Source organism: Rhea pennata, chromosome 18 (assembly GCF_028389875.1).
Source record: "Rhea pennata isolate bPtePen1 chromosome 18, bPtePen1.pri, whole genome shotgun sequence".
NCBI classification, from domain to species: Eukaryota; Metazoa; Chordata; class Aves; order Rheiformes; family Rheidae; genus Rhea; species Rhea pennata.
The window spans coordinates 10,272,781-10,296,547 of NC_084680.1; the positions used below are offsets into that span (position 1 = coordinate 10,272,781).

The window sequence follows — 23,767 nt, forward strand, 5'->3', positions numbered from 1 at the left end:
CACCTATATATGTATTAACAAATGTATAAAGCACCATTGATATCAGAATATTTACTCTGATCTGCTAAATTTATAGCAGTGGAAATTATGGGAGTGTCACATAATTCCTCTTCTGTGACATACAGAACTACTATTATTACTTGCTCTTACACACCTGTTTTCTTTCTTTATATGCCTTTGCTTCTTTTGTCAGCACTGATATATCCTTGAATAACAAAGTCTCCTGAGAGATACGTATGGCATCCAAATGTTTACAAAGCCACATTGCCTGAGGGAAGAAGAAGAAAAAAAATACAAGTTGAAATATTTGGAAAGAAAATGAAACATTTCCAGAATGCTACAGAAAGCCAGAGAGCATTTTCCTAGCCTCCAATTTAAATGAACAGACTGTATGTGTGACTTCAAGCAGTTTCTTATAAAGATGTTCAAGACTATACAACTTTGAATAAGGCCTTTTTTATCTATCAGATAACATGGATTTTAAAGAAAGCAGCATTCTTCCTAGCATGTATATATCATCATCATCCGTAAAGTTTCCATGTGTCAGCTTTCTTGGTGGTTCAAACGCAACTCTGACATTTTCAATTAAGTGGTACCAGTGGACAGGAGAGAGAACTGGCCAGGCAAATGAAGCAAATAACAATTTGGGAACACCTCAAGCAGGTAGCTGTGGTGGTACTCCCAGGCTAATCAGTCCTGCTAAAACACTGTGTAAATAAGTCCAAGAAGAGTTCTGTTGTAGAACAGCTGTATCACTAGCACTATCTAAGCAAGTACTTGCAGAGCTCAGTATCCTTAGGAATGCTATCCTTCAACATGTCTTTTGCTCTTGGATCACTTTGACAATTCCAAAAACCATTTTCTCAGAATAAGATTTCCACAAGCACTGAGTTCAACAGAAAGCAAGAAGTTAAGCAGACAGTATTACGACACTGAAAGTAGCATACTTACAACTGTAGTTTTCCCAGAGGCAGGTGGACCAAGTATACAAATTCTTGGAGCTATGGAACAAGAATATGTGAAGATGTAGAAAAACAGAAATTCCAGCTGCTTTCCCACTATCACACTGCATAATATAAATGTAATTACAATGAAACAGTTATTTTGGTTGGAAATCTGCTGAATGGAGACTTCAGGATTGGGCTCCACTGGGGAAAAGGGGGAACAATAAGACAGTGTCAGCTGTGTCTTCCTTTAATCTCCACAGTTAATGAGATTAATACTCTGACTAAACATGTTATTTAAGCATATATATCAATTTAAGCACATGGATAGTTTACTTGCTGAACCAAAACATAAGAGCCGAACATTTCTTTATGTCAATTTGACTTTTATTCCCAAAATATTTATTTAGACGAGATGTTTTAGGACAAAAAAAATACTTCTGTTTGTACATGCGGGATGAGACTACTTAAAAGTGACTATTTTCATACAATCATAGAATGGTTGAGGTCAGAATGGACCTCTAGAGATCTTCTATTTCTTCTTTCATTCTCCTTACACAGCAGGGTAATAAAACTTTTCTTTGGAAAAGCTTTTAGCTCTCATCACAAAAGTACAACTTTACCTTATGGTTTCATCTAAATAGGTTGAATCAGGATTCAGAGATTTAGACATTGCAAAATTAGGCACTTTTCTCTCTACCCTTTTGATGGCTGCCTTCAATTTCTCTAGTCAGCATTAAAATTCACTTTTTCTCTATGTATCCTTTCTTGTGTTTCTCTGCTGTGTGTTCCTCTCCTTTCTCTGTGGGGGCATGCAACAGCAAGATGGGGGAAAAAAGGCATGTTCTCCTGGCACCCAAGTAGCTTTCTCATTTCCATGCACTTTAGTAGTCTCTGTATACTGCCATAACTGTGCAAAAGAAATTGAAGAGAAAAAGAAATGGATAAGATCCCTGGTCTGAGGAATTTTTAATCTAATGCATACAGACAACACAATGAGCACTACTGTTCTAAGCTTTACTGAGAATTGATTAAAGGCATAACAAAACAAGGGAAACAGGGGCAACTTTGGGGAAAGTGCTTGGGACTTTTTACATGAACTCACACTTTGGGCTGCAATTCCTTGAGTTGTCATTTTATAATAACATTTGCTGTTTTTCCCTTATACCCTAGGGTGGGGGTGAGGGGGAAGTAGAACAAAACAGATCATACATAAAAAGGACTGATAAGTATTTATTGGGAGTAACATGGCTCAAAACAGATGACTGAGGGATCTATTCACCCAAAAATCTCTCCAGCTCTTGACAGCCAATGCATCTAATGGCAGCAGACAGGTAAGGACGTGAAATGTATTTTTATGAGGCCTTCCATGCGCTTAAGCAGTTATTGGGCAGGTACAATTTTTAAACATACATGAAATCCAAATTATAGATTCATCTTTACAAAGTTATTTGACTTGGAAGGTTTAAGAAAAACTCCCCCCTTATTGGTTCTTGCAAGTGCAACAGAACTAGTACACAATGTAGAAAAATACTTTAAAAGGATACATCAGCTGTTTTTATCACCTAATTTCTTTCAAATGTAATGTGATTAAATCTTAGGGTTTTTTTTAATCTAACACCTTGAAACTCCAGCCCGGTACTTAGGAATTATTTATAAACAGCGTCATAAAAGAGTGCTCGGGTGCCAACACTAATCAACTTCTTCAAACCACTTCAAAGAAAATCAAAAAACCTTTCCATCCACAGATCCTTTTGAGGTTTAACTAGGAGCATGATTTAAAATTCACAAGAAAACCCTTAGGTATTGAAGCTTTAATACACAGCTTTCTTGGACAAACGTTTGATAAAAAACGAAACATACTATTATATACACCATATCATGCTTTAATATTGCCCAGGGCTACTGTAAATGCTCACTTTGTACTAAATCTGGTTTTCTCTCTGCTTAGTGGCTGGCAGCAGATGGGTCAGTGTAATTCACTGATTTACTCATTTGCACACTTGTAAGACTTTTCTAAAGCATTCTCCCTAAACATATGACACAAGGGCACAACCAGGACATCACTGTATGTAATGTTTAACCCCTTCAAATCAGTAAATAATCAGTACTAAATACTTGAAGTCTGTGCAAACGGCTAAGTGAAGTCAGAGAAATCTAAAAAATGTCTTTTTCTTCAGTAACAAATCATATTTTATTTCATGATTAGTCTTGATGAGATGTTACAGGATTTACTCTTCCAACGAATCTTAAGATTTAACATTCAAGGATAATTTTAGTAACAACAAAATTAATCCTGGAATAATGCAAAAGACCAGCTGGACTAAGAGCTGGACTAATTTAAGTCCAAAAGATTCTACAATTAATATTAATGCAACAAAACTTTCCTAAGCTGTAAGTGAATTCCTTTGTCAAACAAGAAAAGTACATAGTGCATGATGAACGTGCCTGCAGAACTCTGCTGTGTTTCTTCAGAGTATGCTTGTAAAGGAAGAATTCATAAAATGTCGCTTGGATCCTGAAAGATCCTGAAAGCTCATTTTTATTAGCACAAACCAGGATAAAATGTACAAAATTGACACCTTTGCCCCAAAAAACTATTATTTTTCATCAGGTTCTTATAGGTTTTTTAGAAGAACCACTTGAAAGAACAACAGCATAGAGGTTTGAGTATGAATACTTCACCGTCTATTTAACCTAAGAGCTTTTCAAGACAGTTGTAAGCTATAATCATCATTACACTTGTTTATATTTTTAAGCATACTTTAGATCCTATTATTAATTTAAAAGGCTTTCTAACTTCACACCTGGGATAGATGCAATGCTTCTTTTCCACACATCTCTGTTTGAAATTTTCTCTGGGGCTAAAACTGTCTAGCAAGGCAAGATCATGAAAATTCATTGCTTTGCTGAGGGCTCTAATAAGATCTTATTTTTTTCTAAATAGTCAGCATCTTCCATCATGATCAAAAAGTAAAATAAACTCTTTTACAGTTTTCTGTTACATTATTTTTCATATAATTTATTTTTAAAATAACATTTAGACTTTAATTTTAATTGGAGTTCCTTCCCTTTCTTAATAGATTTTTTTCCAGACCAAAGAGAGACAGCATTTTCTGTTGACAGACAATTGCTGTAGTTCTATCTTTAGCCTCTAAGTACTGAAGTCATGAAAGAGAAACCTGCCTAATTCTGTTCAAATAATGCTGTGGAGCTAAAGGACAAATCTCAGCTCGATGTGAAGTAGTATGATCAGCCTTCTATCAAAATGCATGAAGTCGTGCATATTTTCCATGGGTCTACAACGCAGACTGATTATTCATGCTGCCCTCATCCAAATAGGCTGGACACAATTTGCAGGATCTGATTTATTTTTTTATATATATTTAGCAGCATTTCAATCAACATTCATCTGATCACCACCACTAAGTATTAAGAGCTCATAGCACCTCTAGTGATGATTTCATTGATGCTGCAGCACAACTTTCATAATGGTTTACTATGGTTCTAAAGAAACATCAAAGCAACATGACACCAGCTACTCCTGACAGCTCATGCAGAACAAAAATTATAGTTCAGTTGTGCATATCCAAATATAATCTGCCTAAGGGTGAACAGTTTGTAAATCAAATAATTTGATTGAGTGTGCATGCTTTTATTGTTCAGAATACTGACTTCCTATTCAATTTATCAGGTTTTGTTATACATACAAGTAGGCATGCTCACTGTTCCTTCATCTGAGATGCCACTGAGCTGTGGAACTCATTAACAGCAGCTAGTAACTAACTAATCAAAAAACACAAAAGCTGCCAGCCCAGGTAGAATGGGAAACCAAATTTACACCTGACAAAAGGAGTAATTAGCGAGCTTAAAGACAACAGGAAATATCAGATGGGGCACAGAATGCATTAATAATTGATACACTAGAACTCTTTGTTATTCCCTTAGAGGGTTTCATTGTTATAACTGTTAAAGTGCATTTTTATTAGATTATCTACTAAAAAAGAAATTAAAAAGCATCTTACCTATAACTATTCCAAAACGTTCACATTTTTTTTCCTCGAGACATGGTCTGAAAGTTTTATTTATCATTTGGCAATTGAACTGCAGCTTCATAACGTACAAAGATGAGCTGAACTACTTATGGTCTCTCAATTTTCACTTACCATTGTCGTTGTTTTGCTTTAAATGGTTTATCATATACTGAATGGGCTCATCTGGCTTATGAATTAACAGTCCTTCAAGCATATTCTGAAAATACATAGGACTGAATCAGAAGAAAACTTAACAGAGCTATGCAATCATGATGCATTCATTTTCACAGCAATATTACCATAAGGATGTCAAAGAGTTTATACAGGCTAATTCATTTTCTTATGTCCCCTTGCATAAGTGAAACAGAGAATATGGAGTCTATTATAAGAGACTGGAAAACTGAGACAAAAGCATGGTGAAAATTTTGCCAGGATTAAAAATAACCTATTGCTTTTGCTTATTTAGGATACATACAAACTCCCAAAACATCTGGCTTGAATAGTTGGGTGTATGTAATGGTTGAGTTAGCATGAACACAAAAGCTGTACAAGGAATCTCAAAAACAGGGTCAAGTTAAATTAGTATCTCCTAAGGGCAAGTTAAACCTCCTTCTCAAGCATATTCCTACAAGTTCCCAGTGGCCTAGATGCTTCCAGAAGAGATGAGACCTGCAAAAAACACAAATCTAACAACCAAGCAAAAGCAGCACATCTCACATTCTTTTCTAACCTCGCTAGTTTTCCTCCTACCTAAGTAGTACGGGAAAAAAAATTTAAACTCTTTCCCTCATTTTGTATTTTTCAGTCTATTTTCCCAGGGCCTTGCTTCAGCTCTCACTAAAATCACTGGGGATCTTTCCACTGATTTCAGCAATGATTGGACCATTAGAGAAAGGAATAACACTGGGTAACAAGGAATAACAAGGGACACTAACTCTATAGGTTTTCTTACAAAGTATATTAGCACAGCCAAGATTTCTGTAATTAAATATAAAACATTAACTGATATTCTGGAAAACTTGAATTTTCTACTAAAATACTAACGCTGGAATAGGGCTTTTTTTTTCTAAAAATCAGTTGTAATACTTTTATATTTGAAAGCAAAGTCTATGTATTCCATAAAATTTTACGGCATAACAGATTGGTTGTCTTTTATTGGAGCATATTTTTCCTTTTCTGCTTTGTCCACTTAATTAGAATTATTAAACTACTCTATTTTTGTTTATAAACTGTTCTGCATGCAAGTTCTGATGTTTCAAGGTCTGGATAGCAATCGGTAAAAATATAAAATTGATATTGTTACTGGAAGTTCATTAAAAAACTACTACTTTCCAGTAGCATTTATTTAAACTAAAAAGTTTGCATTTGGTACTACAATTATCAGCAGCTTTAAAAATGACAAGCCTAGAAAATCTAGTCTTATGATTCAAAACTGTTCAGGCTGATAGTGATTGACACTTCTACTCTTTCTTGCCTAAGTCCAACGGGCACTTACACACATATCCAATTTTATTATGTTCCGCTAATCTAAGTTTAATTTTATACAAATAGTTCTGTTACTCTCTAGGGGAGAGTCATGTTTTTGGCAAATGTCTATGTTTAGGACAGTAATTTGAAGCTGTGTTTGTTTGTACACTTAAGATTGCTAAAATAAAGTTGAAATGTGTGGGGAATATAACTCTCTTCTCAAATCCCATAGGTATTTTATCTAATGTGAAGTCCTGCAGCTGTCTCCAATGCCTCATGGCATACAAGCATATTTTTCCTTAATGAAAATAAAAAACAATCATACCAAATTCCCTTGAAACTACCAGAAAAGGCAGTAAGAAAAAGGAGTGGGGAAGAGGTAAGAAAAAAAGAATAGGAAAGATAAGGAAGTTTGCTGCTTCCCAGTGAGATTTGAAGAAGCAGAAAGACCCCATAACGATGTAGAGATTTAAGAAGTGTTAATACTTGTATGTATGGAGAGAAACAAAATTTCCTGTAAGAACAGCACCAAAATATTTAGTCCCTTGAACAAACTTCCCCATGCTTGACAAAGGGACTTTTGTTAAAACATAAAGAACAAAGCATACCCTCCCCTAAGGCAGGGGAATCGATCTTTTTATTTACTGAAATCGCAGGGTGTTAGAAGTGCGTTGTTTATTATTTTTGATACGCACCTCTGTCAGAAAGGCCCAAGGTAAGCTGGAGCACGCGGAGCAACGACTCCGCGCCACACGCACAACGCTAGCAGGGAAGTGCGACACGTGCGTTACCCCACTGGCCTCTGTCTCAAGAAGGGCAAGATACAGATACCGCGTCATATCCCTGTTTTTAATGGGTAATTCGTTACTGCCTCCTCCTCTCCGTCCTGCCCAGCGTGCTTTGCATGTGCTGGGCTCAACACCCGTCTTCCACAGCCTGCCGCTTTCTTCTGCAAAAACGACACACGCAGACTCTAACACGGGCTCGCCGGTACCTTCGCGCTGTGCTCGCGGAGCGAAAGCGCCCGCCCCGAGGCGGCTCCCCGCGAGCCCGGCGCCGGCAGCGAGCCGCCCGCTGCCTCCCGACGACCCCCCGGCGCGGCCGCGGGGCCGGGCCCGGCTGCTGCGGGAGGCCGGGAGGAAAGCCGGGCGCCCACCCCGCGCCGCGCCGCGCCGCGCCTCCCCGCCCCCGCCGGGAGCTGGGGCTCCGCCGGGCGGATCCTCCTTCACCTGCAGGAGCTGGAAGAGCTCCCGCTCCTCCGCGTAGGCGCCCATCGGCGGCGGCAGGGGCAGCGGCCGGGCGGGGGCGTCCATGGCCGCCCCTAGCAACCGAGCCCTCGGCAGCGCTACGTTGCTAAGGATGTACGTCACCACCCCGCGACGCGGGAGGGCCCCGCCCCTTCGGAAGGTGGTGCGGGGGGGAGGGGGGGCTGTCCCAGCCCCACCGCCCCGGGCGGCAGTGGGGGTGACCTCATCAGGCAGCGACAAGGCCCCGCCCCCGAGGACGCCGGCCGCGTTGCCGGGGAGACGGCAGCCGGGGCGGGCGGCGACAACCAGGCCCCGCCGGCAGCGGCGCTGGGGGCTGCCCGGTAAGGTCGCCCGCGGCCCCCCGGGCCCGGAGCCGCAGAGCCAAAACTGCCCCCGCAGCCAGAGCCGAGCTCCGGGGCCGCCGCCGCCGCCCCCCTGGCGCCGGGCTCGCGGGAGAGGCCTTCGGGGGTGCTGGTGCTTCGCGGGAACGTCCGAAAAGGGGAGCGGAGCGGAGCGGAGCGGAGCCGGGGCGGGAGGGAGGCAGCCGAGCACGGGAGCGCCGTGCGCGGCCGCGGCGGGCGGGACGGGGGCCGTCCGCGGGTCGAGCTCCCCCCGGCCCGGCGCGGCCCGGCGCCTCTCGAGCCAGCCTCCGCTTCGTTTTGAGCCGCTCGGGCAATAGCTTTACGCCGGATGGGAGGGAGCGTTTCTGCCTTCGGCCCTTTCACAGCGCTGTGCTCGATGCATTGGCACGTTATGTTTACAACGGACCCGCTAGGGTTTATGGCAGCTGATTGTCAGTGGCCCCCTCTGGGCTCTCTACCTCTTTTTGCAGCGTCGTTACTACCTCATGGACTTACTGTTTGGGGCTCTGGGACTGCAGAGCTTTGACGCAATATATCTTCTCCTTTTACTTTCTTTTTTTTTTCCCCTATTTTTCAACTAGACCCACACAATTCCAACTCTGGTGAAAGACTGAGTAACATACATAGAATTCTGTCATTCTATCATTCTCTCCTTCTCTCCCAAAATCCAGGAAGGGGAAAACATGAATGAGGTAAAGGAGACCCTAAGAAACATAGAACAGAACTACAGGCTCTTCCAGCAGCAGCAGTTTACATTTATCACAGCGCTGCAACGCACCCGAGAGAATGCACACGACATGATCAGACCTGTGGCAAGCATCAGACAGGTACAAAGTATTCAGCACAAAGTTTGCTGCCAATGGGAGTAGGGACCAACATAATGCTGTCATGCATTTGAATCTAGTTTAGTGAGGAATAAGGTTTTTTTACTAGGGGAAGATGCACAAACCTCTCCAGTAACATAGTGTGTAAAAACTACAAAACAGCGGCAAAAGATTAAGCAAGGGAAAGAAATACTTGCATTAGACTTTCCCATTTACAGAGGAGGAATTATAGCGCTCAGCATCGCTTCATGATCTAGGTTAACACTGTCATTCCACTGCCTCTGCATAGGCAGAAATACAGGGTACAAAAAAAACCAATCAAACCAACCTTCCTTCCCTAGCCACATGTGGAATCTGTAATCCTTAACTTATTGTAACCAGCATGCCTGTCTCTTCCCCCTGGTATTGGTGCTGCTCTGTCTTTCTAGAGTGCTTATTAAAAATAATGGCTGTGTTACAGAGATAGGATGATGGATTGAGGGCTGAAAGTCCCAAGTGGGCTAGGGGTTTTCTGGGCTGGTAAGTGAATTGTCTTGGAATTTTTATAACTTGGGATGTTTTAAATAGTGTGAAGAACTTAGTTTTTTCTTCTGCCTTTGTCTTTCAGTGCTCTTAAAAAAATAAAAGAAAGAAAAAAGAAATTAGAATTGTGGATGTGAGAAAGCAGAACCCAGGCACAAACCTCCCATGCATGCCAAGGCCAGAGTGAAAGCCAGGTTGTCATTAGACTTGGGACACAGAAGTGAGCTGGTTGTCTGTTGAAGGCTGACTTTGAATTCTGCATAGAGAAGCATATGAATAAAAGCAAGAAACAGAGAAATACCTATGCCTAAAGCTATCTTGACTGCCAGCTGGTCAAATGCAGCCACATCCTTGGAATTTAAACACAGAAACCACTCTAAATAAAAAAAAAAAAAAAAAAAAAAAGATATATGAATACACACACACACACACGTGTATATATATATGTGTGTGTGTGTGTATATATCTATATATATATATATATCCTAAATGGGAAAAAGGCTGCCTTTGACATACAACAAGGTATGTAAAAGCCTTGTTGGTTTTGAATGATGAAACTTTTTAGAGAAGCAGGGAGAAGTAACACCTCAGCATGCAATGGCGACAGCATGGAGTAGGTGAAATCCGGATTTGTGACACAGATTCTTCAGCGACTTGTTTCACCCAGAGATTCAAACAGCACAGCAACTGCACATGCTGCAGAGCCTTGCTGTGATCATGACATCAGCCCAGCACAGGAGCTGTCCCCGAGCTCCACTGGCTGCAACTCAGGAGCGGAGGTTGACGAACACAGGCCTGGGCAGTCCTTGCAAACTATTGTTCACGCAGCGTGCAAAGATATACCTCACCAGTGAGCCCAGTGACCTGGTTCCTCACTCTGGTTATGCAGGTGCCTTAACTCTCTGCTGGCTTGATATGGGCAAAAAAGAAGTCCTGTAGTCCCATTAACGAACACCCTGGCTAAAAATGCTATTCTCTTTAGGACTGTTCCTGCCCACAGTAGCAATAAAAAATCCTGCCACTCACATGGACATACACTGAGAGAGTAGTGTGGAATGAGGAATCTGCAGTGGAAATGGGCCCTTAGGAGCCATTTTTACTTTTCTTACAAACCTGCAGAGAATTTGCCCAAGTATATAGCATGGCTTTTCTGTATGCGCAAATGGTATTGATGTTGGAACATGAATGCATGCTTATCTTGAAATCTTACAGAAAGTACTGAAGGTGTAAGAATCCAGCTATGATCGCAAACCTGCTACTTTATTTTGTATTCTGATGACTCATGTCTGAAATTCTTGTAATTTCTTTGGAGAAGGTACTTAATCTCCAGCATAATGTTTCATCATGCAATACCATTCAGTCTCAGTAACAGAAATATTCAAGGCAAATAGGGTATAACATTGCTCTAGTGAGTTAGGATGGGCAATTCTGGTTAAATGGTTTTAGTTTTGTAATCACAGCTAGTGGTGCCAAAAGAATAACCATATGAAAACACAACCACACTTTTACTCCTGAATATTTACAGTTCAGTCACTGCCCTGACCTCCCACCCCGCTTTGCCTAAGCGGCTGTGGCAGTGGCACACGTGCATTGCTCAGCACAGAGGAAATTGTCCCCTCACACCCAGCCTGTTTCTGAAATATTTGCAGCAGAGCTACTTTTTTGGCTGCAGCAGTCCTATACTTATTCAAAGAGGGAAGAAAACTTGTGTGCTGAAGAGCAGATCAGATCCAGTACCGCAGGCTTCCTCAGTTCTGATCAACTATGAGCAAATGTCTCAGGTGTGCTGAAGAAATCTTGCTACCTGCCACTGTATTGTAGTTTCTGTTTGTCGCACACTCATACAGGGTCACAAGAGAAGGCAGCTTCTTGGCACTAACAGAAGTTACATGCTTCAAGAATCACTGCTTTAGCACCTTCACAGCTTATCACAATGCAGTTTAAAAGTCATGACCCTCTCTTTCCCCATTGCACTGTACAGGTACAGTCCTACATGGACCATCACTGTAACAATTCCACTGACCAGCGTATCCTCAGCATGTTCCTGAACATCTGTAACGATCTAAGCAAGCTTTGCCAGAATCTGGAAACCCTGCATCCGGGTAACAGTGTAACCAACGGCATTTTGGAAAGATGCAAGCTGCTCCTTAGCCACAGCAATGATCTTAGCGCCATCCGAGCTAAGTAGGTCTCTCCATCAGCTCATTTTCTTTGAGACAATTGACAATATTGGAGGACTGTCACAAAAACATATATTCTCACTTGACTTCTCTGTCAGTTTTTGTCACAGCACCTTTCTAGTTTTAGTGAGAGGAGATGGTCCTAATCTGTTTAATATTTCCACTGCTGTTTGAATAGTGACAGAGAAAACAGCACCAAACTTCATTCACAAAAGGATTTTTTTTTTGTTGGTTTGTATTCCTGGTGGATAGAAGGGCATATAAAGGCTAGTTAGTACCCTGAAGTCATGTGCAATGGAAAGGTACTTTACCTCCACCTCCCCCATTCCTGCTCTGAGTATAGTTAATTTCTGTGGGGCAAGGGATTGCACATGCTCTTGAACTTCTCTAGATTTAGCCCAACAGCCAGGATGTCATATGTTTGGCATGACTGATTTTACAATATCTTGTATTCTGTCAGTGCCTTTTGTTTTGGGCAGGGCGGGGAGGGAAGGGAAACACTCTCTGTGCATTTCTGCTCTTCCCGGTGGATCTCAGCATAGCACTGGTGGGCTTACCATGGCTGATTGCTAGGACTACGCTGGTAAATGTTTCTTTCTATACCACAGATACCCTCATGATGTTGTCAATCACCTGAGCTGTAATGAAGCAAAGAATCATTATGGAGGTGTAGTGAGCCTCATCCCCATCGTTCTAGACTGCGTGAAGGAGTGGGTAGCCCACACTGAGAAGCTGCCACGGCACATGCTGTGTAATGTGAGTGGTGGAAGTGCTGTCTCTGAAAAAAAGATACCCCAGAATGTACCAGCCAGGGCAGCCATTTCCCCTAAACCACCTTCTGTCCATCTTGGAGCTCAGACCTCAATTAGTAACAAAGATTATGTGCAAGTACAGGGCAGTAAGCACATCAGAAAGAAGCACCTGACTGGCACAGAAAATCACAATGGGAAACTTAAGAGTCCTTGGAAGCCACCTGGTAAACACGCTTTTTAAAGAATCAAAGTTCATGCATCTTTGGCATAGAGGTGGCTGATTAAAGATAGCAAAATGAATACTAGAGTTCTTCCCCATCTAAATCCAAGTTCTGAAGAGATAGTCTTATAACCTAGCCTTTGGCAGATAAGTACTCCTTTCCTATCTCTTATTTCCACTCTCCTCCTAAAAGTCATCTTAACACCACTATTTGCATCACACGTGCTCCTTTTGACAAGCCTCGCGGTGAGAGCAGAGAATAGTCAGGACTAATCAGATTCTAATTTCTCAGATAATGAATCTTGGGCAAGTTACTTGAAGTGGGACTTTACAGACGTCCCCTCAGACTTTTCTGAGGAATACTTGCTCTCCCAAGCCAGAGGTGCGAATAACCTGAATGTTTGAAGGGTGCAATGGCAGAGCAGCAAAGGCCTCTTGTGTGGGTTCAGAAGCACATCTAAGATTCACATTAGGCTTATCCCTAAAATTCCCTCACTTGCAGCTGATCTCACTGAAGATGCCTGGTCATTCGGACCAAAGAATCAAAGCTGACAAGACAGAACATTAATGATGTCTCCTTTGCATGCCCCTGGCTGCAGAAAGGTCAGCGTTCTTCAGCCCTACTGACCGGGCTCTGCTGGATGCTTCCTGCAGGGTCTCACCCCAACGATAGCACACACCACTCTCAACATCCTCCCTTACATTTGTTTGACTCCTTTGCTGTCAAGTAGGGCTACTGAGATGTAAAGGACAAATTTCATGTTGTACTTAGTTTGGTTTATTGACAGTACCTGAACTTGAATAAAACATCCCTCTCCCTCCCAGAGCTCTGCAAGGCTAACAGCAGGAAGTCATTTCCATTAGACATGATTCATGGGATTCTGGTGGGAGCAGATGGATCAAGAAAGCTGTGGCCATTTTCAGTTGGTTTCCCCTTCAAACTGCATGTTAACAGGTCTGTCCTTTCCCCTTTTCAAGACAAGTATCCAGCTTGCCTACCTTTCAAGGATGTTATGAGGCTTAGTTCATTAAAACTGCAAGGCATTTGAAATAGTCTCATGCTGGTTTTATAATGGTACTTTGCAATTCTAGCCACTGACTTTATACCAGTTTCTCTGAAAACAGCTTTCTTTCCCAGCTGCATGGAGAGGGTTAGCAGAGTCACAGGCTCTCCCCCATTCCCTGGAGCTAATATGCATCTTCTGTGGTGCTTTTTATTCAAGCACGGTTAACTACAAACTTAATTTCTCAATTGTGCAGTGTCTGCCTTGTATCTGATTGCTCTTTTCCCCTCCCACAGGCAAATTAGCTCCTGTTCTTTGCCTCCTGCTAGAAGACACTCCTGAATAAACAATTTCCCCATGCAAACCTGACTCAGTTTGCTAAAATTGTGAGAATGCTTTTGCCTTAAGATGACCAGATCTTGGCAACAGACAGCCAAAGAGAAGGGAGAACTGATACAGAAGAGGGAGCGTAGGAAAGAACAGTAGCTCAGATGGAACAATAAGTATTTTCAAGAGCACTTTTATTCCTCTCATATCCCCACCTTCTTTTGCACTTTCTTTCCCTCATCCACATATGCTGATACATAATACACCTGCTCTGGAACAGAGGATTATTTTTCAGGAGATACGATCCAATTGAACCAAAACTTGGTGACCAACTCAAAATGGTAACGAAGCTAGCTGAGGTCACTCTTAGGCACTAATGGGCCACAGTCAGCAAAAGTGACCCTTCTTACCTCAGGCTTTGAGAGCCACGTTGCAGCAGCAGCTTTAGGAAGGGAGCTAAAAAATAAAAAAATCAAAAAAATCAAAATGAATGACTTGCAGCTGCCCTATTGTTGGTTCGTGTTGCAAAAACAAGTGTCCAGTGACAGTTGCTGTGCTGGAAAACTTTTTGAACCAAGTACATATGTGGACTAACAGAAGACAAGTGTGGAGGCAGATGGGACACTATTCCCAGATCTTGTTTCTAGACTTCCCAACCCAAACTATCGTATAGCTTAAGTTTGAATATGCAGTCTCTCAGAACAAAGTTATTCTTCCATCTGTAGTTTGCCATCAGCTGCCACAGCACAACACAGCACAAATTGTTTGTCAGTCCCATCAGACCTGGTCTAACCTTCTTCCTAATCCTGCATAATTCAGTTGTTCACTAGTACTTGACAGAGGTTGTGATACATGCAAGAAACGTGCACTTGCTGATCTTTTATAAGCATTTCTAACCTAACCCTATGCTTTCAGTCAGTCTTACGCAGCCAAAACGTTAAGGCACAAGCAGAAAAATGAGTGCATAAAACTTGCAATCTGAAGACTGGTAGTGACATGACCAGAATCTGTTGGAAGACTGCAAAGTTAAGTCTCACAAAAACACCTAGACAAATTACTTAATTTCCATACAAGTTCTGCTCTTCCAGAGTGGATGGACACTTCAAAAGACAAAAAGATACAGCAGGAATTGTTTTTCTCTATTACAAATCAAGCTTTTTGAAGAATTTACATAAACAGGATGTAAATGCCAAACATAGAACTGCAATAAAGTTTTACTTTAACCTCTCTGAGCATAAAATTGCTAGATACACACTTAGAAACCAGGCAGGGTGCCAAACTGACTTACCTGGAGATCTATCAGGTGGCCCAGAAAATAAACATTTTTTCTTTCAAAGACTAGAGCAGAAATATAGGCTGTTTGTGGATGATCTCTGTGGAATCCTGCCATCTGTAGGCAATAAATGACTTATACGTTCCCCCCAGTTCAGGTAAAGGTCAAACTAGGCTTTCGTCAGCTTGTGACCAACCCAAAAGATTCTACAAGTTAAACATCTGTCTCAGCATTTGAGACCCTGTAACTAGGGGGATATTGTTCATAACCCAAGAAGTTAAGATCAAGTGTCAGGTATTATAGTGCACTCTTAAGGAAATGAGAGGGGGCAATTTAAGAGAGAACAGAAACTCAGCTTCTCCCCAAATAATTAAAGTTCATGCTGACCGAAGTGGCAGACTTACTGGGGCCTCTAGCGGTTAGGTTTGGGAAATGGATGAAAGGCAGCAGCCAAAGCAACCCTACTACTCAATCCTGAATCCAAAGATGCTTTTTTAATGTTTCCTTCACCTAAGACAGACTGAACACATAAACAAAGACAACTGCAGTGAAGCATCCCTGGTTGCTTTCCCAAGGTACTAAACTCGATGCCACCTGCACATAGTAGCTTTCATAAGGAGCTGATAATTTCAGAAAAACACTGCTCTTCACAACCCTGTTAAATTGGCTTGTTGTTTTCCAAACACTTTGTAGTAGTTATGCTGTGCTGGTAAGATGGAGAGAGTGCTGACCCTATTGAAGAAAGCAGAAATAGGATTTGGCAAACATTAAAGATCACCAATTGAGTCCAAAACTAGGGAGTGCACTGGGATTAGAACAGGGCTCAAAAAACAAACAAACAAAAACAAACAAAAAACCCCAAACAGTAAAGCTCCCATACACTGAGAACATGAAAACTATCAGTCAAAATTTAGAGTAAGAATTTGTCTCAAAAGTAAAACCTGAGTCTTAGCTAAACTGTATCAGCAAACCCCTTGCTTGTATGTGTGTATGGAGAAGGCAGTTCAACTCTTGTAAATTTTCTACGCTATTTTGTAATGATGTTTTTAAAATCCAAGTCACTGCACAAGTAGCTAACTAAATGCAACTAATCAAGATTAATCAAAGATAATTAATTTTACTTCCTGAATTTAAAGTACTTCCTCCCCTAATGTTTACTGAATGTTATTTACATGCTGTGTTTATGAACTTCTTAGCATTAAAGAATACAGAAAGTCCTTCATTCTCTTTTTGTACCTTTTTGGATTTACTTCTGCGCGTAATGAATATTTTATTACTTTTATACTAGCAACTGCAGCTTTTCAGTCTTAAGCTTCTACTGGGGTATGCAAAATGTATTAAAAAAGATAACAGCAAGTGAAATTCACTTTCTGTTTTGTTTTCCTTTCATTTACATCAGGTTGTAAAATTCATCCCAGTATAGAAGACTCAAAAACAACTTTCTGTATCACCTAACCCCAAGATAACATTTAGAGCAACTTTTGTATAAAATTCTACATAAATACTGTTATTCAACCAAAGTATCTTCACAGACAGACTTTGTCACTTGTACCATCTCCTTGCACTTGTTCACATTATTAAAATTACACTTAGTCCTTAACTGAAATGTTTGAATTCACATTTGAATTTTTTAATTGCTTCAAGACACCTTGCAAGTTTTCATTTATTTTTTAGAAGAAATTTATAAGAAAATGCCAAGGAAAAATCCCTTGGTTTAAGAAATGTCTTTCTGTGTGCTTAGTGACACTTGGGTAGGGTACAGAAAGAAAAGCATGCATACACTTACACAGCAAGCCTTCCAGCTTCTGCCAGTACCCCCAGCTTCGCAAGCAAGTCCTTAACATTTTCATCTATTAATTTATCTATTAATCACTGTGTTGTCTCTAGACTAAAAGAACAATGCCATACAGAGGGCTAATACACAGATACGCATTGCTGAATTGTTGGCAATTGAATTATGGATTATACTGTCAAGTTATCATTGTCATCACTGATGTTTCTTTTCACAAAAGAAAAAGGCCTTTGGCTCCATATAGAAAAACAAGCTTGTAACAGGGAACCCCACATAAGAAAAGGCAGAACCGTTTATCTGTATTGTAGCACTCTGATCTTAGAAGATGCTTCGATACTGGATTGTTTCTGCATGTTTTGTCACAGCTCAGTCCCGAAGAGGCCAGCTTGCAGGGAATCGAACAGAGTGTAGTGCAAAACAATACATTTTATTTGTTCACAGTTAAACACAAGCAACTGCCTTGACATTTTAGAACATTCTAATAAGGACAGCAAAACCTCCTTTTGGTTTAAGTTCTCTTTAGCTTAGGATTGTACCATTTCCTCGTATTTCATATTTATGGCATTTAATGTGGATTGTTTAACATGCTTACAAAGAGCGAGGCAGGGAACAGATTAACTTGACAAAGACAGCATTTTTAGATTTAACTAAAAGCAGTCAGTTAAAAAAAAAATCCGTTTCCACTTCACTGATGGGACCCCTTCAAACAAACTGCAAGTTAACTACATACAGCAGATCCATGATTTTTAGATTTACAAAAAAAAAAAAAAAAAAAAAAAAAAAAAGGCAAAATTTGTTCCTCCATAATCTTTGTGGTCCATAAACAAACCTAAAGTGGTTTCCATTACTATCCTGGTGCTAAAATCCCTTTAAAATGAAGAAAAAGGCCACCTTTTCAATGAGCTTGCATTTCACCACCAGGGCATTTTTGTAACCAACAACAAAAACAACCTCTCCTCCAAAAAAGTGAAGTCATCGTATAAGCAAGATACTCTTTCAGGGCTTGGCAAAGCAGAAGGATGGTCTAATGAACTCCTGTAATACAGCTGCATGCAACAGCTGAGCCAGGCCCTTCAAAGGCAATGTGCAAACCATTCACTTTTAGGGGCTGGAATCTGGTGGGGGCAAGGGGCAGGAGACCTCCAAATCTTACTGAAACATATGCTATCACATTTGCTACCACTAAATCTTAGAAAGCCTACAGACATGTCGACAAAACCAATCTGTCACTTACAACCAACTCTCTATTTTCTATTCCATGCAGATTCAAGCTTTGACAAAGCCACTGAAGTTCACCTTTACTTTCAGAGTTAGGACTGACGAACTGAAAGGACACTGAGAATAATTTAGAGAGGCAGAAATGTATTTAGACCCTAGGTGTTACAGAAAAAAATGGAAATGAGAGGAAAAGTACTGTCAGGCACAAGTTAACATAATGCCAGCCTTTGACAGATTCCTGTTCCTGTTTAGGTTAAGAAGGAAATCAAAACTACAAGTGCAAGTATACTTGGACTTGATTTATATCTGAGTAAGATTCTTCAACAGCAGCTGCCACCCATAGAATGTTTAAGAAAAGAGGCCACGTGAGGTGCAGGGTAATTCTTAGCATGTTATATCTAAGTAAGCTTGGACCCAGACAGATCTAAGGTCTAAAACAAGCATGCTGCCTTCCTACCAGTGGGTTCTGTTCTGTCATAAAGATTCTGCTCCGACCACTGACAAACTGTGATCCTACAATCCTCCTTCACACAAGGCTCCTCTCTCGCTTAAACATGATTGACACAGAAAGGCTCCATGACAGAATTCCGACTCTCAGTTTTAGCACGCTTCCTCTTCAGCGCCTATGGCCTAGTTTTTTAGGGCAACTGGGGATGAGGGTGAAGGGGTAATACCTACAGCCAAACTGATGTCACTGAGCTGTAAAATGTGCTGCAACAGGAGCAGAGAAGCAGTCAAAGCAGACTGTATCCTGTAAGTCAACTCTGGAAACATATTCCCAGAAAGAAGGAAGTCAAATTCTCGCACTCAAAGACACGGTGATCTTGCTCAGACTGAGAACAAAGCCCAGAACTGAAGGAGGTCAGGCAGCACAAACATTTCCCCAATTAGAGAAACGTGCTCTTCTGCAAATCTTTGTCAACTTGCTATATTACATACCTGTTCTGCATGCTCTCAACTATTTGCATAAATCTTCCATCTCCCTCTTCTCCCACCCAAACTGCCTTCACACACAAACCAGTTTGAGGTCAGTACAAGTGTGTCAGGCAAACACTTAAAATATTAAAAGTATCAGAAGCTAGTGTTTTAACAAGTCTTCAGCATATAGGGTCTCTGCATTACAAGTTTCAGTTCCTTATCATCTGTTCAAATGCAGCTTCCAAGAAATGTTAAGGACAGTATAAACAATGATCATGAATTAGGGTGTGAATTGTTTTTGCAGAGGTACACCGTTCTTTAAACAGTTATTCAATCGGAGTCCAACTTAATGAAAACGGGACTCTGAGGGAAGTGGGACAGTGAACAGGCAAAATATAGACCTTTAGACAAATGCGCTAGGAATTGTAGTTTTGCTCCCTTCCAGGATAAAAAAAATAACCAAAGTCACCTGGACAGGCAGCATAATTAACTGCTCTAAACTGGAAGCTTGCAAGGAAATACAAAGCATTCATAGTAGACTCACAAATGTTAATTTGGCCTCATATTGCACTCAAGTCCATAAATGCAGCCGCTCACTGGGGACAAGGAGAAAGAAAAAAAAAATACTTGCAAATGCTAATAGATATCCCTTCAAATTAGTACACGCTGCTAAAGACTGAATTTGAGAAAGAAGCAAGAGTTAGGCTGGGCATTACACTTCCAGACCCCAAAATCCACTTTGCATTCATTCAGCAGCCATCTTCCATTACTGATCATCAATCCTATTCCACTGCATGAGCTAGCTGCTCAGACCAAAGAAACATAAAAGCTTTTAGTTAAACTTGCATTCACGCCTCCTGTTCTATGCCAAGAATATGAAAATAACACTGATTGACTATCTTCCTTTTTAACTGTGGTCATGATGAGTTTCATTGTAGTCCATGATATGAAGCTGTCCAACACTGCTTTCCTGGATCTTAGGTGAAAGGCTAAGGTTATCAGGGCTTGGAGGGGCCTTCGTCTCCATGCTTGGATCTTTACATAGTTCAGTCTTTAAAGTATCAGAAAGGCTGTTGATGGTTACACCCTCCTCATCACACTGGCTCTCACTCTTGTTGCGAAATAATTCTCGTGCCTTCATTCCAAGGAAGCTCTTGGAGCTGGGTAGTGAACCTACAGTCAGTGGAACAGTAGTTGAGGGCTCCAGCAACATGGATGTCTCCCAGCGACTGCTGAATCTCTGGTTCTGGGGTTTTTCTGGGGTGGAGAGCTCACTGCTGCTGCCACCCTTACTGCTACTACTACCCCGAGTGCTGGAAGGTTTGGTCTCTCCATTTCTACCAATCGTTTCTTCACTGTATCCTGCCGCAGTGTCTGCACAACCTTCAGTACCACAATCGAGCCTGTTTTGGAAGGAGAGAGGATACAGCATCAAGGAAATGGTAGCAACAGCGTATAATAGAACGATTAAAATGTTGGAGAAGGCAGGTTACTTTGATTACTTTCCATTTTTGTTACTGCATATGTACTTCAACAGTCTACATCAGTTTTGCTTTCACAGTTTTGTAGCAAAGCAGAAGTGACAGATGATAACCAAAAAGGTAACTGTCACATACTTAGCCTTGCAACATCCAGTGATGGATTAAGTCCAAGGCTGACAATAATCCCAAAGCAGGAGGAACTACATCCTAAACCATTAAGAAAAAAAAGTCTATAGATCTTGCTTGGATTTCAGAGGGTTTTTTCTTTTTATTTTTTTAAACCTACGTCAAGCACGGGTGTTTGCTACAAATCTGCTTGCAGTGCAAGAAATTATCCTGATGCTGCAACAGAATTTGGTGTAGAAAGAGGTACCATCTGGGGAAAAAAAAGGATTTGACAGCTTTTTGTGTCTATCAGTTGAAATTTAAACATGATTGCTGAGCCTTCTTGGACTACATTGTCCATTTTTGAGCCTGTCTATTCAGAATTAGTATGAAACATATTTGTTTCACCAGAGAGCTATTTCTCCTCTTCACCAAATTTTCCATTCAAGCATTGCTGTTTGGGGTGGAGGCATGGGGGAATATCAGAGGACATTTATTATAATCAACATAAGTGTAATGGTTGCAATTTCTTGAGTAAATGCAAGTCTGGACAAGCCTAAAACACTATTGCTTGGGAATTAGCCATCTTAAAGTTCATCTTTAACCTAGCAGAAACAGAATACCAGCATAGTCAACAGCTTTCCTTGACAGCACATTCTAAAGAGCAACTATTAATCTCACGTTATTGACAGTGATTTTGATGCAAGTCAAATAGTTGTTACAAAGTGCAGCACTAGGCAGTCATTTTAGGTAGACAAATGTAAAACTACTATTCCTATTGTGGCATAACAATTTGTAGATTGAAGAAACAATTCTCCGAGAGAAACCAGAAGTCTGTCTTAGGGTTTGAGTAACAGTTCAGCTACTGGAAAAACACTTCGTAAGTGCTTCCAATTTTACCAATGACTCTTAGTAATCTGGGCAGAAAGCTAAAGACGACTGCAAAAGGGGAAGTAATAGAAATATTTTGAGATGATGCATCCAAATGCTAAGAATTACAAAAGGGCATCATCTTCCAAGGAGCTGGTGATTAGCTCCTTGAAAGATATTTTACATCATCGTTCTTACCTTTCTTCTGCTGCTTCAGCTGCTTCTGTTTTTTCTTCAAGTTTTTTCAGTAGGCTGCTCTTCTCAAGTCGGCCAAACAGATCCAAAATCTCCAGCTCAAATGCCTGTGTGATTCTTTTCTGGGCCTTGTATCTACTTTCTACTGCTTGCAGCTGACCTCTGAACAGAAAGAGAAACCAAAACCCTCACACACTACCCATCAGTTCCCATTTCCCCAAATTCTGCTCCAACTATGGCAGATGCATGTATCAATACATTGCTGAAGTTTTCTTTAGCAAACTCCTACCTCGCTTGGATTTTAACATCTTCTAGGTACTTCTTTTGTTCCAGGAACAAGTGGTCCTTTTTAGCAAGCTGAGATTCCAGTTCAGCTATCCGTTTCTGGGAAGCATCAAGCCTTTGGCTTTGCTGTTGAACACAGAACTTTGCTTTCTCCAGTTCTTTCCGAAAAGCAGCATGCAACATTTCAACCTCCTTGAAGGATAGAATACAGGTTAAAGTGTAATTTGATTATGTGTTACTTTTAATAATATTTACACGTTTCTGATACTAAGTAGGCATATTTTTAAGCAGGAAAGAATAAACTAAGCATTTCTAAAAGCAGATGAAAAACTGAGTATTATGAGGCTGCATGCTAGTAAGTTTCTGTGGATATAACTCTACATCACTGGACTTTATTAGCACATTAATGTTCCTTATAAGTTCCTTTCAGGAAAGCAAGCTTGCAAAGTCTGCACCAGATCAGAACAGACAAATTTCATTGTAAAATAGTCTTTGAAACTTGACCTTTATCAAATGCCAGTAAAAAGCCTTTCTTGGGCTTAATATTCACCTTCTTCAAAGACTTGCTCTTCTGTAGAAAGTTACATGCTTGTGAAAGTTTTGTGCTTCTAACTCAAAAAAGGTTTCTTTGAAGTCAGGAAGTAAAACAACATCAACCACAGAAGTTTTGGTGAAGTTAATACTACTCCTTAACAGGGAAACAAATACGACAGAAGAGTAAGACTACTTGCTTTTAAATGGAGCCTTATACACACTCACTGGTAAAATCCTGGTTAAGGTCTTTGTAGGAAGTCTAGCAATACTATCCTAGGTTATATATATCCATGAATGTTACTTTACCAGAAACAGTCTGCTGCCAACTACAGTAAGATCACAGTAGTTCTGGTCTCACAGTCAGTGGCAGGAAGAAATTGATAAGAATTTACATCAAATGGCTAAAAGCGACATCACATGTATCCCAACATCCCCTTCTTAGCTAAGGGTACTGAACAGATTCTATAATCAGATGGTGCATAAAAATAGCTGAACAGAAGTTTAAGCATGAACTTAAAACCCTGAAAAATCAATTTCAGAACAAAATATCTGTTAAGTTATGAAGCATTTCTTTCACTTTGAAAACAACTTAAGTGAAGTCCTCCCTAAGAGCCTTGTCAGCAACCTTGCACACTGTACCTTTGTAGTGTCTGTGTGCTTGTGCTGCAGCTGTTCCAAGTACAACTCATTGACCTCTCCAAGGACCAGAAGTTGCCTGTTCAAGAACTCCATCTGCTGCTGCACTGATTCACTGTTGGAAAGCTTTAAAAGAAATTAAAAAGAATCAAAAGACTGGAATGAAAACTTCAACAGGAGAGTCACAGTTGATCTATGTTCACAGAGCACCACAGGGAAGGACCCTGGATTTCTCTCACCTTTTGAGAAACTTGGCTAAGAAGCAATTCTGTGTGACACACCTTGTTGTTAGCCTTCTTTAATTCTAACCTCAGGTCTGCAATCATATTCCAGCAGTCCTCCAGCTTGGTCTGTTCAAATAAAGGAACTCATTCAAGGTTCTGAAATTTTAATAAAGACTAGCAATAGCATAAGGCTGGAGGGCTATATCCACCCAGATTGTAAATCAAGTTATACTAAGCACTTGCCAAAGTCCCAAAATGAGTTAAGAAACTGCATTTTCCTATTTCCAAATTGAAGACAGAACAAAATAGAGCAGAACTATAGAAGGACAATGGCTGGCTAATTAGGTATTTCT

The 23,767-nt window shown here is 40.8% G+C and overlaps 3 protein-coding genes across 11 annotated transcripts in view; 1 reads left to right on the plus strand and 2 right to left on the minus strand.

Annotated features, from left to right (window-relative positions):
• The window catches only part of AK8 (adenylate kinase 8), a 73,267-nt gene extending 65,509 nt beyond the window's left edge, over positions 1 to 7,758 (minus strand). Inside the window, exons 1-4 of one of the 3 annotated variants that reach the window (XM_062590906.1) lie at positions 7,675 to 7,758; positions 5,111 to 5,195; positions 952 to 1,001; positions 155 to 268 (exon numbers count right to left, since the gene is read on the minus strand). In XM_062590906.1, coding sequence (XP_062446890.1) covers positions 155 to 268; positions 952 to 1,001; positions 5,111 to 5,195; positions 7,675 to 7,758 — 333 coding nt within the window. Of the gene's footprint in view, positions 1 to 154; positions 269 to 951; positions 1,002 to 5,110; positions 5,196 to 7,140; positions 7,207 to 7,674 lie in introns of those variants that run through there. The other 2 variants (XM_062590907.1, XM_062590908.1) reach the window with 2 other exon arrangements.
• An 84-nt stretch (positions 7,759 to 7,842) lies between these two features.
• On the plus strand, positions 7,843 to 16,097 carry SPACA9 (sperm acrosome associated 9). Of its 2 annotated transcripts, XM_062591251.1 has the most exons (5): positions 7,843 to 8,033; positions 8,726 to 8,881; positions 11,382 to 11,584; positions 12,189 to 12,336; positions 13,853 to 16,097. In XM_062591251.1, the coding sequence occupies exons 2-5, from the start codon at positions 8,738 to 8,740 to the stop codon at positions 13,859 to 13,861; spliced, it is 504 nt and encodes a 167-aa protein (XP_062447235.1). In that variant the 5' UTR covers positions 7,843 to 8,033; positions 8,726 to 8,737; the 3' UTR covers positions 13,862 to 16,097. The 2 variants fall into 2 exon arrangements, with proteins under 2 accessions (XP_062447235.1, XP_062447234.1); XM_062591250.1 differs by having other exon boundaries at positions 12,189 to 13,920.
• A 1,259-nt stretch (positions 16,098 to 17,356) lies between these two features.
• Positions 17,357 to 23,767, minus strand: part of TSC1 (TSC complex subunit 1) — a 30,815-nt gene continuing 24,404 nt past the window's right edge. For all 6 annotated transcript variants that reach the window (XM_062591245.1, XM_062591248.1, XM_062591249.1 and 3 more), the window contains exons 19-23: positions 23,430 to 23,540; positions 23,194 to 23,316; positions 22,025 to 22,212; positions 21,739 to 21,897; positions 17,357 to 20,487 (exon numbers count right to left, since the gene is read on the minus strand). In XM_062591245.1, coding sequence (XP_062447229.1) covers positions 19,992 to 20,487; positions 21,739 to 21,897; positions 22,025 to 22,212; positions 23,194 to 23,316; positions 23,430 to 23,540 — 1,077 coding nt within the window. In that variant the 3' untranslated portion in view covers positions 17,357 to 19,991. The remainder of the gene's footprint in view (positions 20,488 to 21,738; positions 21,898 to 22,024; positions 22,213 to 23,193; positions 23,317 to 23,429; positions 23,541 to 23,767) is intronic.

Excerpts from the sequence above, each read along its gene's own strand:
- SPACA9 (XM_062591250.1), top strand. The coding sequence starts at position 8,738 with ATGAATGAGGTAAAGGAGACCCTAAGAAACATAGAACAGAACTACAGG. Across the intron at positions 8,882-11,381 it reads CTGTGGCAAGCATCAGACAG|GTACAGTCCTACATGGACCA; the intron begins GTACAAAGTATT and ends TGCACTGTACAG. Across the intron at positions 11,585-12,188 it reads CTTAGCGCCATCCGAGCTAA|ATACCCTCATGATGTTGTCA; the intron begins GTAGGTCTCTCC and ends TCTATACCACAG.